At 35.4% G+C, this 17,817-nt stretch overlaps 1 protein-coding gene across 12 annotated transcripts in view; it reads left to right on the forward strand.

Moving 5' to 3' along the window:
• The window catches only part of LOC123538762 (uncharacterized), a 197,351-nt gene that overhangs the window by 115,189 nt on the left and 64,345 nt on the right, over nt 1-17,817 (forward strand). For 11 of the 12 annotated variants that reach the window (XM_053530361.1, XM_053530356.1, XM_053530360.1 and 8 more), the window contains 4 exons: nt 1,029-1,241; nt 2,682-4,050; nt 4,514-4,727; nt 13,330-13,488. In XM_053530361.1, coding sequence (XP_053386336.1) covers nt 1,029-1,241; nt 2,682-4,050; nt 4,514-4,727; nt 13,330-13,488 — 1,955 coding nt within the window. The remainder of the gene's footprint in view (nt 1-1,028; nt 1,242-2,681; nt 4,051-4,513; nt 4,728-13,329; nt 13,489-17,817) is intronic. The other variant, XM_053530362.1, reaches the window with a different exon arrangement.

Here is a 17,817-nt window from a genome sequence, read left to right on the forward strand (position 1 = left end):
GAAATATTTGAATCCTACAATATCAATTATGAAAAAAAAAATTAGATTTTAGAGTATCAAGCTTAAAAAATATTGTGCATTTTGCTAGATAAATATTTATTTGAGCCACGCCATGAGAAAACAAACATAGTGGCTTTGTGACCAGCGGATGCGCAGGCTGGTCTTGATCCATGCTGTTAGTTTTCAAAGTCTATTGCAATTAGAGAAACTGTTAGCGAACAGCATGGATCCTGACCAGACTGTGGGGATGCGCAGGCTGGTTTGGATCCATGCTGGTCGTCAAGCCACTATGTTGGTTTTCTCATGGCATGGCTCATTTAGTTGTTTCAGTTAAAGTATTTGAATTGTTGTGATATTGCTTGAATTTTGCATTCTAACATTCACCCAGTTATAATTTATCATTTTCACATGATACCATATTTATTCAGTTATAGGCCCCACTGTACTTTATGTTTTTAGGACTTCCAAATTTTTAATGTTCAAGGGATTTTAAATTCTGTTTGATAATTAAAAAGTGGCTCACATAATTTTCAATCAGCTCGAACTTTTATTTCAGTTTTACATACTGAATTATTGTGAACACTGTAGATTGAGTATAATTTTTGCATCACTTTTGCTTTACAATTTGATGCATAACTCAGCTTAAAAAATAAGGACTGTTAGAACTCTAGCACTGTTGTATTGGCAGATATTAGCATTGCGGTGTTGGCAAATTCTAGCAATGCTGTGTTTGCAAAATTGCACATTGCTGTCTTTGCAAATTCTCACATCCCTGTGAGTTCCCACAATGCAGTGTTTGTGACTGTTTGCAAAAGTAAAACCATTTTGAATGTTACACAGTTTGCAGTAAATATCCCATTATTGCTTACTATTAAAAAGAAAAAAAGTCTAGCAAATAGTAGAAGTCTACGATTAAGCAACAGAAGTAATACCAGGGGCTTATTCTGAATAAATGTGGTTTCATATAATTTATGTTTGTTTGAGCATTTACTTTCATTTTTGTGCATTTTCATTTTCTAACATCACAGGTGTTTGACGCCTTGAAGAAACACGACCTTGAAATTTCATTAACAAAACCTGGAACCAGTCATAATTCCACAACTGAGAACCAGTCCACTGACAAGCATGCCATTAACACTGATCATAAGCATGTGAATAACATTGAATCACCTCGATTTGTGAACAAGTCCGTTTTAGATAGTAATTCAGTGCTTCCATCGAGATTTGCTTTGCCGTCCAAAGTAAGTTTGATAAGAGACTGGGGAAAATTTTTCAGGAATGTTCTGTTTCTGAAATGTTTCAATATACGAGATTTTTTTTTCGTTATTTGTGGTTAGAAACTCGACAGTTACTACGCAGAAGTAACAATCGATTCTTTATGCAAAGTTAAAGCTGAATCAGTAAATATGAATAGATCTGTCAATGTCCCACGTCTTTAAATTGTCAAGAAAAGAGGGCGTATTTCTATCAAAGGTTTATATTATTCCATGATTAGTATTGACCCAGAATTAATATTGGCCCAAGATCGGTATTTGCCCCGAATTTATTCAATATTGGCCAACGTTCAGAAAACAAACAAACATTTTTTTACTTCATTTATTTCGCATTTGAAAATATTATGTAACGGATGGTATCACTGAAGTTGCAAGTATATGGAAATAAACTTTAATATTAAACAATTGTGAGCTCTTTAAGATGGATATAACTTTACATATTTCAGAGCAATAGGTAAGTAACAAACATATATATATAAAACCTGTATTGTATGACTTGTGTCAATGTTCACAATATAATACCCTAAACACAGTCATAGTAACATCTGTCTTGTTAATCTGAATCAGCTGCTGCATTGCTCTTACTTAAGGTAGCACACCCATTATGACAATCCTTGCAGTTAGGTTTTCTTGAGGGGGACTAAGAGTTACTTGCCCCTCACCACTGAGTGTGAATCCTTGCTTGGGGAGTAGAATTCCTTCAGATGAGGAAGCTGTCCAGCTGGCTTACGGAAGGTCATTGGTTCTACCCAGGTGCCTGTGCTTGTTTGAAATAATGCACAAAGGGGCACCTAGGGTCTTCCTCCAGCATAAAAAACTGAAAAGTTGTCATATGACCTATCATTGTATCTGTGTCACATTAATCCAACAAAAAACAATCTAAGTATTTTCTTGTGTGTCGGAATTCTTCAGCAGTAATTATAGCTCATTTAAGCAGGGCTTTTTGCAGTCTCCAGGGAATGCTTAAATCGCACATGGAATCAAATCAGAATTGTTTGTTGCAATTATGGGTGTACTACCTTAAGATAGGCAGGTGTATCAATGCGATTGTGACAGCCTGTTGATCCAGTGAGTCAAAATCGGCAGCAGTATGACTTCATTCTTGATATTTTATCAAAAGCAGACTATGAAATTTAATCATTTAGGTATAAAATTTATGTTTTATGTAAATGATGATATAAAATCAACTTATGAATAGGGAAAGGGACTTTAACAAAATGGATTATTAGATAAAAGCATCATGTGACATATTATATGGTTGAAAAATAGATTTTACACCCTCAATACATGTTTATATTCAAATAAATTATTAGTCAGCAAAATTTATAAATTAATGTGCAACAACTTTTGCTCAAAATGATCACTTTGAGTCTCTAAGTTTGTAACCAGATTATCTTCGCTTTTCAGGTTTCAGCTGCTATATCCAAACTGACTGAATCCAGTGAAAAAGCTGCACCAGAAGGTTCATCTAAGAAAACAGAGGAACAAACAAAACGTATAAGGAGGGGAAACAACTTTTCCCAACTTTTACAAAAGTTTTCTGGGTCAGAAGCCTCAAGTTCTGAAAGATCTGATTCTGAATCTCCTAGGAGAAATAAAATTTTCTTAAAAAGACAAGAGGCATGTGCCGTTAGTAGCGGAAGTAGTGATGAGACTAGGAGAACTCCAGAGCGAACCCAAAGTCTGAAATTACGAAGTAAAGAATCACCAGTCATGGAGAAAGAATCAGGTAGTTCAGTTCAAAGGTCATCTAGTTTTAGATCAGACTTTATGAAGCGACGATTTAGTCCAGAACCGGATAACCGTAGACGGCTGCCAAGTACTCCAGCTGAACAGTCAGATCAGCCCTCTCCTGAACTAGCTAAAGTGTTAAGCAAAAGAAATGAAATTGTTGCTAAGCAACAAGAAGATGGGGAAGTTGTTGAAAAGCGAAGAATACATGACGGTAGGGTTGAAAAAGCTGATAGACATTCTGCTGCTGTAGATGATGAGGTAATAGCAGACTCAGAGGTTCTTAAAATGTTAAAATCAAGAAGAAAAGAAACAGATTCTTCTATAGAAAATTCTTCTGTCTCTGAAAGTGAAAACAAGTCTCAAAAACCATCTTCTCATGTTGAAAGTGCCTTTAAATCTGACACAAAAACTCAGTTGTCTCAGACATCCAAAGCATCCACTGAAAGTGATAAAGAAAGAGGGAGGTTACAATCTCAGTCTTCTGTAGAAAGCAAACTTACAATTAATTTAGCAAAAACAGAAAAGGAGAAAGTTTCACACCCTGCCTCACACCTTGATAAATCAGAAAGTGCCAAATCAAAAACTTACGTCCCAAATTTAGATCTCGCTTCCATAGACACAAGTTTAGATGTTCTTAAAACTGTAACTGATGATTTAGATGACACAGAACATTCCAGTGATAAATTAAACACAGATCTTTCTCATTTGAAAGTTACTTCACCCACTCAAGTTGCCCAGTTTATAAAAACTGTTGAAAGTGATAGTCATAGTCAACCAGAAATCAAATCACAGACTACTCAGAGTAGAACTGAGGCACAAGAACAAAAATCATCCAGAAGTAGAGTGATTGAATCCAAAGTGCAGTCAAAAACAGAATCTATTCAAAGACCTTCTTCCCCTACTTCCCCACCACATGGAAGCATTAACATCACCAATAAAAGTCAGATTATGAGGAAGATCTCAACAAGAGACAGAACTCCTGAAAGACAAAGTCCAAAAAGATCAGGACCGATGAAAGTGATGGCGCCAATGAGTTCTTCTGGTAGGTTTCTGCTTCAGCCTTTTCATACACAGTGAAACAGTGAAACTACTCCCGCTTGAACACCAAAAGCTCGAACACCTGGGCTCATTCTTGCAATTCATGTAGTTCCTTGCAGTCTGTGTTTAAATTGCTCAAAACCATTGCAGTCTGTGTTTAAATTGTTCAAAACCATAGTTAACTTGAGCATTTTGTTGATCCCTTCGCAACCTTAACTGTACCATAGAGTATCAATATAAATATTTTGATATGAATTTAGAATTTATAGACGTTCATTTATCAGTTTGCTATTCATCCATTGAAAGATCGATGTTATTTGCATCGTTGTTAGTTTAATAAACAAATATCTATTCGTATAATTTTGATTCCAATTGGGAAAGGCAGTATTTTTGGAACTGATTTTGTCTCTTCAAGTAGCTGATTGTTTATGTATATGTGATATTGACCAATCAGAATTGCATTATAGGTTCGGGACTAACAAGAACAGAATCTGTTGGTCGCTCAGAATCTGAGAGACCAAAGGGAATCCTGAAGCGAACACCGTCATTGAAGCAAAGTGGTGTCATAGTCGATCCAGAACTCGCAGAGGTGTTGAAGTCTCGGCGAAACCGACATGAAGATGTAGATGAAGAGGAAGAAGATAACAAGTTGACTGCAGAAGAGGAGATTAGAAAAGCAAGGTATATATCATTTGTTTTGGAAATGTAAGCAGCTGAATGAGATTTCTCTTGTAGGAAGAGTAATATAGTAGAATAACAGGAAAGTATCAACAATTTTTACTTCGGCATGGATTATAAATGAATCCAGTTCTCATTTTATTGCACTTTAAATTTGGTGTGGTCTACAGGTAGAGCTGAAAGACTAGAGGTTTTCTAGGCAAGGTAGCGTTTCTCTACAAACTCATCAACCACTGATTCATGTAGGGAACTTATATCATTGTCAGTAAAGCAGTTCTGGGATAGTATCAAGGAACAAGACAAAATTCATTTGGGTGTTTCTTCTCCATGCCAAATTACCATTATGGAGTGTTGATAGATTTTGATAAAGAGGATGTTTCTATTATGTCTGGTGATATAAAAGTGATAAAGATTAATGGAATCTTGTAGCTGATACGTAGGTACAGTTGAAACACTGTCTGACTAGGAAACCTGGGCCTGTACAGTTTTGAGCCAGTGTTCCTCCAACTAGAAATTACTGACATTGGGATAAGAGTTCTGTGTATGTGTTTTACCTCTGTTATGTGAAAGAACAGGGATGCTTTTGGATTTGGAGTGTCATGTATCTTCCACTAATTATTAACTGTCTAGAGGAATTATTCATATGGGTTACTGGTGGGACTAAAATAAGCTTTGTTATACTGTCAGTATAATTTACAACCAGGGGCAGTAATAAGTAACTGTTATTACTGAAAATTGTGACAGGTTTTATCTGTCTTTGCCTGACTGCTTATTATGGAAGTGACATCTTTTTGCTTAGTGACATCATCTTCAACTTGCCTAGTGGCATCGTCTTGTTCAATTCACATTGCTTAGTATCATACTTTTTTGTAAGACACTGGAGCTCATAGTCACTATAAAAGCGACTGAAACACTGTAAAACCTCACAAACCTGCCACGTAATTAATAGGAAGTTGTTGCAATCATGCTACTTTCTCAGACTTCTGAGCCTTTCTTTGAACGTTTTGCACATGCAGGTGTCACCTGTGTCTGAGATCTTGAAAAGCAGATTATTCCTAAATGATTGAAAAAAAAATATATATAAATCATTAGAATTCAAGTATAAATGATAATGTTGAGTTGTTTTTTCCTAATTTAAATACAGAGCTGGCGGGATAATTTATTGCTCCCATTGTGTGAAAACTGTGGACACTTGTGGTCAAATTTTTATTTATTTGTATTAAGGGACAGTAATTTGTGTATTGGTAGTATACTTAGCACTTTCCTGTCAGGTCACAAGTTCCTGGTCTATGACAATAATCCTGAGGCTGGTTCAGGTAATGAGGGTCATCAGATTTAAGCTTAAAATGTTCAATGTTAGCAGTCCAAAGACATTTCCATTATCTTTATAATACAGTTTATTTTAGGCATATTTTTTGGTGTATCGTTGAAATGTAACTTTTCCGTAAGGGTCTTGGAAAAAGGAGAAAAGGATATCATAAATGTATTGCTTGTTTCCATTCGAAAACTGGCATTGAATGATAGGTACCGGTGCAAGGCCACATGACATTCATGTAGGAAAATGTATTCTGTAGAAGATGACATATGGAAATAATTTCTATGATACTAATTAATGTAGACAAAGTCATAGTCTATGCAGTTAAATAGGAATAATTATCAGGTCTATAGGTCTACCTAATTCATGAAAGGCTAGGGAAATTGTTTTATTAGTTTCTTAGCAAATATTTTCCTTAATCCTTTAAGTAACTTCTTCGGAGTAAAAAGCTATTATTTTGGTAAGGAAGGAAATGTCGAAATACAGTAAAAAATGATATCACTAAAGTTAAAATTGTTGATTTTCTTGCAACTTTGGTTTCCTTACTAAGAAGAAATTACTTCAATATTTTGGCCTGAGAAACAAACAGTATTATACTTGGCCTATGTCTTACATTGATCTATATAGTCTGGCTGATTCATATGTTGATAAGTAATGTACTGATGAAGATGTCTGGTGTCCTGTATCTGTAAATAGATATATGGAAATTATGGGTACCAGATTCATGTATGGTCAGTGAGTTACCATTGCCACTAGACTATTCTCAAGCCCTTTTTTGTTTGCAAGAGATAACTCCTGAAACCGTTAAAACTTGATTATAGTTATGATTGCCCTTTTGTTTCTCTCAAAACATAAGATAGTCCAAGTGGAGACTTTCATTTTGCCAAGGTAATTCATATGAAAAAAATTGAACATATAAAGCAAATGTTTAGATTTTTTAAAAAAATGTAGCCGGACTATTTCTGCTGTAAGTAAAAAAGTGCAAAATAAAAATTCAGTTAAGAGGAGGTAATCTGACACCTTTAAATACTAGAACCTTAAAGGGGTTGTTTAGAGCGAGATGTTGCCTGGGCTCCTGTACTGCATGCAGCAATGTTGTATGACTTTGTGTATGCAATTGGGCATGTTACGAGTACTTGCAGTTAATTTGTCATGCAAGAATCAAGTTTCTTTTACTATAAATTCTTTCATTACTGAACATGTTAATTGTCCAACAGTCTCAACATTGTCTTATTTATATAGTCCCGTCATACAACTTAGTAATACCAAGAAAAAAACCTACTAGTAATACATTGGAACTAAAAGATTAATAAATGCTTTTCAGTAGTATTTGTGTTTAAAATGAAAAAATAAAAAAGTGCTATACTAGCTCTGTCATAATGTATATAAATTTTTGATAAAAACACAAAATAGTAAAAGTGAACAGTATTCTGACTGAATATTGGTACTTCCTGATTTCATGATGTCATAAAACATGTTTATAGAAAATAAATCAACACAAAACAAACAGCCATGATTTTACGATTATTTTTCTAAGGAAATGGGATGTAGGCTGAAACACTATGGCATAGTGCCATTCAGTTTTGGCATTGCCTGACAGTATAGCAGATGTTTCTAAAAATAGATCAGTTACCTGTGTAATTGTGGGTCGTTCTGTGTGTTTGTACATGTTTACAGTATTGTGTGAACGAAAAACCTTGAGACTTAGAAACAAGATCGTTAGGTTGATTAAGTTTCTTGGAATATTGTTACAAAAGTTTGTATATTTTGTATTTTGTTACTAATGATGCATGTTTTTTGTTTTATGCATTTGAAAATAAGCATTTTTCTGTGGAATTTGAGAAGTAAATTATGCTTTGTATGTCTTGAACTGTAGATTTTCCAGATACTAGTTTCCATGTGTTTTTAGTGTGTGACACAACCCATTTTTTCCAGTATTATGGTAGGAAAATTGAGACATCTAGCATATCTGATGTTCAGATGGATTGAGTACAAGAGTAATAGTAATTTTTGATAACTTCTATGATAATTTTGTTAAATTTTGTTTGGCATAGTTCTACAAGTTTTCTGAATTTTGTACACAGTTCATAGTAAAGTTCTATCTGCAAGTAACTGACACCTTCCCTACATGAATTAGTAGAGGAGTAATTAATGACTTTGTAAAAGATGTTCTCTCTCAAAATCATTATTGTGAACATTTGACTTGCTCAGTGGTCAAACTTGTAACCTCAGAATTGTTAAGTCTTGTATTCTTCCTGTTGGTAACATGTGACACAGTGCACATTATTCTGTTAAAATGAATGCAAAAAAAAAACCAACACAAACAACTTCCTTTATGCTTGGACATTGTTAAATTAGTTTTAATGGTCTGATCAAGAATTGAAGCAGCACGGGTCCTCAAGTACCAACGATTATGATTACTGACCTCAAATAATTTTGAGGGGTGTGATGATCTAATGGTTAAGGTGATGACCACTCAACCAGAAGGACAGGTGTTTGAGTTCCACTAGGTTCATGACCACAGTCATCTGCTCTTACTGATACTGCTTTTCAAGGTAGCAGACTTAAATTGAGAGTGATTTTAAAGTAACCTTCAAGTCTTTATCATAATTTTCTATAAACTTTATTATTTTCCTCAGGACTGTCAACATGTTGAATTTTTTCATACAACTTAACATTACTCCTATGGAAAGTAAACATTTCTACCTTGGTCGCCCATAGTTGACAACAGGTTAACCAGTAGTAGGGTTGGATACCGGTTCCCGGTATCAGTACAATACCGAATAGTCACTTCGAAAAGTACCGGTATATACCGTTTCGTAAAAGAACCGGTTCCGAATTCGGTATTTTTATAAAAGTAAAAACAAAACTCGTACAATATCTGCGGCAAAATAAAGCAGAAATTTAAGCAAATAGCGTAATAACGCGATCAACATTGTTTACTGTGATACCGCTCACCCAGAGTAACCTCCCTTGACATAGAGAGCTAACCGTGCGAATAGTTTCGTATGCTAAATATTACCTGAAATACTTCTTTTCCAGTCGTTTTAAACAACGCAAACCAATACATAATTTCAAAATATACGACACTTTTTTTCTTTGTAGTTTTCTTTTAAAACCAATGAAAAAAATGATGTAAATAAAAAATTACGAGACTAAGCTGTAACCTACGTAAACAAATAATCGGTTTTCGCGAACCATTAGAAATATTGTTATTGTTGGAATGTTGGTTCTTTCAAGTGTTTTGAAGGTTATTGTTCAATTAAAAATGTGCTGCAAAGTGTTTCACTTTAAAAACATTAGTAGTCAACCTAGTCGAAGATTATCATGAGTGAGAATTAGTCTGACTTGTTAGTGGGGTATTAAATTTGTAAGCTAATAAGTGTTTAGTTACAGTTCTGGACAGTACTGAGCTTTAAAAGCATTACTACAGTGAGTGTATTCATAGATTTAAATTGCATAGTGAGCGAGGTATCTGCTCTAGATTTTATTTTGGAAAACTAGTCTGTTAGATACTTTTTAGATAGGTTTATTTTTTACTCTTTTATAATCTAATACATACAACATTCCATTAACAGACTTAAAATGTTTATTTATCACAGCAAATTTTCATGTATATCTACTTACATAGGTGTATATAATACTAAGCAAATCATTGCTTATGTAATGTACTACAAAGCATGGTATCTGTATCGTTTAAAATACCGTATCGTTTCGTTGGTATCGGTATCGGTATCGGACCGCTTCTTCCTTAACGATATCCAACCCTAACCAGTAGTTAAATGCCATATGGTTCATTGTTTAATTATATCCTCCCTGCATCAGATTCTGTAATGTAATTAAACATGTTAGCATCTGATGGCCCTTTCACGCTTTCGTAGAAATTCATTTGAAATATTTCTGAAATGTCTAAGTCTGCAGCTATCAAATATGGAAGTATCTTACATCAGTGGCATATACTGACATGCGTGAAAATATGCCCAGTGTCCTAACGATATACATTCTAACACGATCCGCAGCAATTGCTATATAAACATATAGCGAAATCGCCTATACATGAATGTACGATAAAATATGGATGGCTGTTAACATTTCACTCCCCTATGATTTTGACATAAGAGAATCAACTTCAGTTCCATTACATACGAATTATTTCAGGGCCATACGGTTGAAAACAGCATTTCAAAGACATAAATATGATAAAAAGTCATACTGACTTATGTTAGGACCGTAAAACATGTTTTGATCTCTACGAGCGAATTCAATTAGCTCAATTATGATTCAGCGGTGACGTCATAAATGTATGACATAAAGTATGACGTCATAATGATGTGACGTCATATAAAAGTTAATCTCGTAACTTGTAACACAGGGTCAACTCGCCTAATTTGATGATTTTGTTCATAATTAGTTTGCGAGTTGTTAAATTACTAATTTATAAATACTTCTCAAAATTCTGATAAAAAAGAAACAAATATCTATACGTTCCATTGGCTATGCAACACTTTCTAACCATAGGGGGTTAATTGTAACAGCATATGACCCGAATGACGTATTACGCTGAAAATGTAGTACTGTAAAATGCGAATTATTTGCGTTGTTAGAATCGAAATAATAAATATGTGCCAATAATTTTATCAATTAATAAAACATGGGCAGTTGTTTGGATGCGAATAATTAAATCACTCGTGCTACGCACTCGTGATTTAATTATTACGCATCCAAACTCCTGCCCATATTTTATTAACTGATAAAATATAGGAACAGATTTATTATTTCTTAAACAAAAACTGGTATCATTACAAAACCATGCCCACAATCTAAGCGGGCAGTTAGTGATACTATGGTCTCATCAAGTCTGACCATAGTTAAATTAGAGATAGGATATGGTCTGATAATAATTGGATATGGTAATCATGGTTTAACCATGGTATAGACAATGATAGACCAGATTTACTTTATGCAGGTGCAAAAGGAGATAAAAAAAGAAAAACAATGAAGAAATATGCATTTTGGAAGAGCAGCAAAACAAGTCATGTGACTGAAATGAACACTGTTGTAATAAGATAAAATCTCCTTAGGTAAAAGTGACGAAGATTGACCAATAGCTGACAAACCCAGGCATAACTAAGACAATGGACATTGATCTTGATGTGGCTGGACCTTGCGCATGGACTCCACAGTCAAGATACCTATAATTGATTCAAGTCTAGCTTTTGGTGAAGAGCTTAATGATTTACCAAGTACCATATTAATTTTGGGCCAAATTAGATCGTGGCTGGAAAAAAGTCCGCAATGTCAAAGAACAGCTTCATGATCTGTTATATAGGTGACTTAAAAGTGTAAAGGTAAAGCTGTTCTATGTTCACCATGTGAACAGTTAGGAGCAAAAAATAGAATTGAGAGTGCACAAAGAAATCCCAGTATTCAAGTATGAACAACGCCAAACATGTTTTAGGGCACAGGCATTGTTTCGAAATGCTATTGAATGTTATGGTACTCACAAAGCTACATTACCTATATTATTACGCTGTGATGCAGTTAAATGCAGAAAATGTTTTGTCAATCTGCCAGACCATGTCATAATACACTGACGGTTTAACAAGATCTGGTATGTTTTTATCTCAATTAAGGAGCTTGGGTTAAAACAGCACACTTCAACAGAGGATAACTTGAAGTAATAAACATATGAGTTGCACCATGAGAAAACCAGCGTGGATCCAGACCAGCCTGCACATCCATGCTGTTTCGCTTTCAAATCCTATTGAAATTAGAGAAACTGTTAGCGTACAGCATGGATCCTGACCAGACTGCATGGATGCACAGGCAGGTCTGGATCCATACTGGTTGCAAAGCCACTGTGTTGGTTTTTTCATGGTGCAGGTCATATAATATTCAACAGGTAAGGTGTTGGAAGAAAAAGAATTGAGATTGTTGTATTTTCTATAAATTTATAGAAAGGCAGGAATTTTCAGGGTTTTCCCTGATGCACAGATCCTGCGCCATAGTCGCACTTTCTTGAGAAATGACCCGTAAAAATAAATTCTGTGCGTCACAGTGGACGCAATTTCTTGAAAATCTAAATCAAGCCAATTTGTTTACAAAGAGTGCTTTTCAGAAAATGTACTTTCAGTTTAATAATTTTATGCAGACTGCGTCACCGATTTTCTATATTTACCTCGATTCACATTTCACAAATTTAATACCCAGTCGGATACTTTGACCGATTAACGCTTTGTAACGGTTTTTATGGCTGCTCGCTACTAGGACCAGTAGTACCAGTCTGCCGTTTACTAAAAATAAAAAATGGCTCAAAGGCAAAGCAAGCTATGTTTATGACGTAGTTGGCAGCATATACAGTAGGACCCAGCGATTCAAATCATAACACAGACAGCGATTCAGATTTGTCTGAAACAAAGGGTCCCAGCAAAAAGCACTCCTGTACTGCTAATTCAAAATGGCTGAAATCTTTAACATGGCTCAGATTCAGAGACGAAGAAAATTAATGTTCTGCAACCTATGTTGTAAAACAGACAAAAACCTATTAATAAAAAGTCAAACATCAGCGGTTTTTATCATTTTATTCATTGACAAATATGAGGAAAGACTTCAATCTGTATAATCACTAATATAAGTAAAACAAAGTTTTATTCAAAATACTAAAAGTATACCTGTATGACCCCCAAAATTTGGAAATAACCCCCAGATGTGAAACACTGAGGGTCACAATGACCCTCATTTTTAAAAGTCAAGGGAAAATACAGATTTTCATATTATTCTCCAGGACAAGAATGACAACTCTTATAAAATAATTCAGAATTAAATTTGATTCTCTCCCTTAGAGGAGTACTAGTTCATTTTCATGTTTTATTCCATTTACTTGTTCAGGTATTTGGTAATATTTACAGTATACCTAGAATAATTCAAAGGGATAGAGCAGAAGATAATATGTCCATTGTTATTAAGCTGCTGTAACTTTGATACTGCCATTTAGAATTGATGTTTTCAAATAATATTCGAGAAAATTTGCTCATTGAAAAAGGCAGCTTACTGCTTTTTGGTGGATTCAGTTAACCACTTTTTGCACTGATGTGATAATTATTATGTAATTACTTTTCCACATGATATTATAATGAAAGATAACTTTTAGCTACTTTCCGGCCATTGTAATATATAGTTGTATCCCCTTATTTCCCAAATTTAACAGTACTATATTATATTTGTCGTGTAAAGGAAAAGAACTTATTTTTAGGCCTTTCTACTTATTACCTCCCTTTTAATTCTTTACAGAGAAGAAGCTCAGCAGAAAGATGATGTTGCCTCCGAAAGGGAAGTGTCTGTTGCCGAGAGAATATTTCAGATGCACACAAAGATTGAAGAAGTAAAATCGTGTCCTATAACTCCGAAAGCAAGATCGGGATTCACTACTCCAAAGTCTGCTTTACAAAGGTATGCAATAGCAACTTAGATTGTACATGCATGTTTTCACAGCAGTACAGTGGCTGAGTAGGGCCGTTAACTTTGAATCACCTGTCCAGCACCGATGTTGTTTCAAGCCTGTCTCGGGCAGCTGTCCAGCTGGCTTACAGAAGGTTGTTGTTTCTACCTAGGTTCCTGCCTGTGATGAAATAATACATGGAGGGGCACCTTGGGTCTTCTTTCACCATCAAAGCTGATGAGTCGCCATATGACCTATAATAATTTGTGTCTGAGCGATGTTAAACCTAACCAAAAAAAGACCTTCTAATGAGTTAACTTACTGCTTTCCCTTCAGTGTGCTCTGTTACTAAATGTACTTAGCTTGGTTCAGGTTATTTTTCATTTATAGGCCCGCCCGCTTACCTCAGTAGGTAAGAGCGTTGGTCTACGGAACGCGGGGTCGTGAGTTCGATCCTCGGGTGGGGTCTATGTTCTCTGTGACTATTTGATAAATGACATTGTGTCTGAAATCATTAGTCCTCCACCTCTGATTCATGTGGGGAAGTTGGCAGTTACTTGCGGAGAACAGGTTTGTACTGGTACAGAATCCAGGAACACTGGTTAGGTTAACTGCCCGCCTTTACATGACTGAAATACTGTTGAAAAATGGTGTTAAACCCAAAACAAACAAACACAAATGTTCATTTATCAAATGAGACTAAGTTTTGCAATAACGGAGCACAGCAAAGTGAAAACAAAAGCTCAGTTTATTAGAAAGTAAGTGATACTAAACCAACACATAAGTCTTTGTTACAAACTTCGAGGTAATGTTTTAGAGTATACACCTTGTTAAAGATGTCACATAACATTTTTAAGCCCTTTCTTTATACACAAAGCAGTATGTGAAATCAATTTGATAGTCTGCATTACAAAGTTAAAACATCACAGCTACATTAACTTACAGTGCAGATTTTAGTTTATTGTTTTCTGTTAGCATAATTACAAGAAATCCATCTGAGCTTCATATTCTTGTCCTGTTGTAAGATTGAAATATTTCACTGTGAACTCTGTCTCCCCCACTATGAGATGTGTCTCACAATCCCAGTAATCAGGCCATCCCTCTAGTGGAGGTTTACACACAACATATCCTACCTCACTGCACTCCTCCTCCTCTATACAGTACTGAGGATTCTTTCTTGAAGATCTCCACAGTGATGTATATTTCTTTGTACGTTTCTTTTCTGGTTCTGTGGCTGTATTATGTCCTTTAAATCTGAATGTTTGTCCATACTCCACTATCTGACCTTTCTCTATCATCTTCTCAAATACCCAGTCACACCAAGCCTGTCCATCATTCATGTACTTCAGTCTCTCTGGATGCTTTCCCTCTATGAATGGCTGTCCAACAGCAAATCCATATGTGAACCTTGACCTGCGTTGTATGATGTTTTTAGGTTTCCAGCCCATCATCACTGCTCCATTTAACACAGCCAGTCTAGCATCTTCTACAAGGACAACTCTCATATTACTGAACTCAGACTGAATTCTCTCCCTTAGATATGGTGATTCACTGTAACCTCCAACTAGCAATATTGTTTTGATTTCACTATCTTGACAAGCTTCTAATATCTCCTTCAATTTGTCAATGATCTCATCAACTGATGGACTGAAAAACTGTTTAACAATTTCTCTGTTTATTTTAAGTCTGCCTTCTATACGTTGGTACTCGAGTTTGTCAGTGTGAGATGAATCTTTAATTATGTCTTTCAGTGTTTTTTTCATTTTGTCTTCAATGACACATAGAAGTGCATTTTCCATTCTTATAGTCATATGATCACTATCTGACTTAAACTGTTTCTTCTTTATTTGAAAATCATTTACAAGACTCACATAAGCAGAGGTATAGGTAGATGAGAACTCAGTCCACACATCCTCACCTACTAAATCTGCTATGAAATTAATAAAATGGTTATCAACATCACTACCACCGACACTTTCTCCAGTTGTACGATATATTTCACGAAGTTTGCTACCTTCTATTGTTTCATGAACACAGATATCTGATGTCCCACCTCCAAGGTCAGCAAGGACATACTTAAATCCAATAGGCATTTCTTCAAGCATTAATCGAGGTTTACTGTACAAGGCAGCAGCCTCGGGCTCGAGAACAAGTCGTACCTGCTTGTCTGGGATACCTGCTTGAGTTGTTGCTTCGCGCATAAATTGCCGGGCAGAATCAGAAGATATTGCAGGAATTGTTATCATCCATTGCATATCTGTTTCTTTCAGCCCAAGTTTTGATTGGAGGACAATTTTTAGTGCCAGTCCTTTCAAATGTGCAATTGCCATTGAAAAAACTGTCATTGCTTTGATGGGTTTTCCAGAAATGTCTGTTAATTTCATTTCTCTTTCAATTTTATGTCTTGAATATAATTCCATTTTAAACTTTTCCATGTAGAAGAATTTTATTCTGTCATTATGAGAAAGATCATGATAATTTCTCTGTGCGTCATATCCAAAAGAGTGGAACGTTTTATCAGGATTAAGTAGTAGAACAGTTGGTACTCTGTCTTGCTCAAGAATCCCACCGTGGTGTGCTGTTTTTATGTCATCCTCATAACCCATAAATGAATAGGCAAAGCCAGAATGAACTGTCCCAAAATCTATTGCTATCACCACCAGTGGCTTTTTAAAATCTTCCTGTACATTTGGTTTAACTGTCTTGCATTTTGTATCTCTCTTAGCTTGTATCCTGGTGAAATAGCGATGCTGTTTTATGTTTGGTTTCGTTGCTTCAGCCATTTTAGACTTCATTCATATTTACTGCTTTTTAGGGTCATCTGAAATATTAAATACAGTATTAAGTTATCGCTATGGACAAAAAACTCTTAAACAACTGGAGCTAGTTGCACACTATATTGTGCAGTAATAAACTGTTGCATTTTTAGCTCATCTGATTTTTTGAAAAAAAAAAATGATGAGTTATTGTCATGACTTGATCGGCATCAGAGTCGGTGTTGCCTGGTTAAGTTTTATGTTCAGGTCAGCTTTTCTCCTTAACTATCAAAGCTGTTGCTTTGAAACTTGCAACACTTGTTCACCATCAATAGCTGACCCTGTACAGCAAGAAACATAACTCCATCCTGCTTTTTGCAAGAATTATGACCCCTTTTGGATTTCTTGGTTAAGTTTTATGTTTAGCTCAATTTTTCTCCTAAACTATCAAAGCTATTGCTTTTAAACTTGCAGCACTTGTTCAACATCATAAGCTGACACTGTACATTAAGAAACATAACTCTGTCCTGCTTTTTGCAAGAATTATGGCCTCTTTTGGACTTACAAAATATCAGATTTATTGGTTAAGTTTTATGTTTAGATCAGCTTTTCTCCTAAACTATTCAAGCTAGTGCTTTGAAACTTACAACAGTTGTTCACCATCATAAGCTGACTCTGTACATCAAGGAACATAATTCCATCCTGCTTTTTGCAAGGATTATGGCCCTTTTTGGACTTAGAAAATCATGGGTAGGACAATTTTTCTATTATACAAAAAAAATTCAGATGAGCATCAGCACCCGCAAGGCGGTGCTCTTGTTTAACTTTTCTGATTGTTTGTATTTTTATTAAGGTGTTGTTTTATGTTGCTTCAGTCATAATAACTTTCATTTGGAAAAATGCATTTGCTTTCTCTGAAATAGTACATGCATTTTGAATAGTAATTATTTCAGTAAAATGAAGGTAATGCATGCTCTTTTAAGTGTACTCAAATGAACTGATACCTTGGTACCCAAAGAAATCAGTTCTCCTAACTTACAATCCCCAGCCACAAGTGGTGGGGGGTTATAGGAATGGTCTCAGTCCGTCCTTCCATCCTTTCGTCCTTCCGTAACATTTTGTGTTGGCTCTGTATCTCCTAAACCCCTTGAAGGATTTTGATGAAACTTTGGTCAAATGATCACCTTATCAAGACGATGTGCAGAACACATGAGTCAGCCATGTCGGTTCAAAGTCAAGGTCACAACTCAAGGTCAAAGGTTTGAGCCTTCCATTTAGTGTCTGCACAGTATCTCCTAAACCCCTTGAAGGATAATCATGAAACTTGAATCAAATGATCACCTCATCAAGACGATGTGCAAAACCCATAAGTCAGTCATGTCGGCTCAAGGTCAGTGTCACAGCTCAAGGTCAAAGGTTTGAGGCTACCATTTCATGTCCGCTCAGTATCTCTTAAACCTCTTGAAGGATAATTATGAAACTTGGATTAAATGATCACCCTTTAAGACGATGTGCTGAACTCATTTTGTGTTCATTCTGTATCTCCTAAACCCCTTGAAGAATTTACAATAAACTTGGATCAAA

The sequence above is a fragment of the Mercenaria mercenaria genome, chromosome 18 (assembly GCF_021730395.1).
Source record: "Mercenaria mercenaria strain notata chromosome 18, MADL_Memer_1, whole genome shotgun sequence".
Taxonomy (NCBI): domain Eukaryota; kingdom Metazoa; phylum Mollusca; class Bivalvia; order Venerida; family Veneridae; genus Mercenaria; species Mercenaria mercenaria.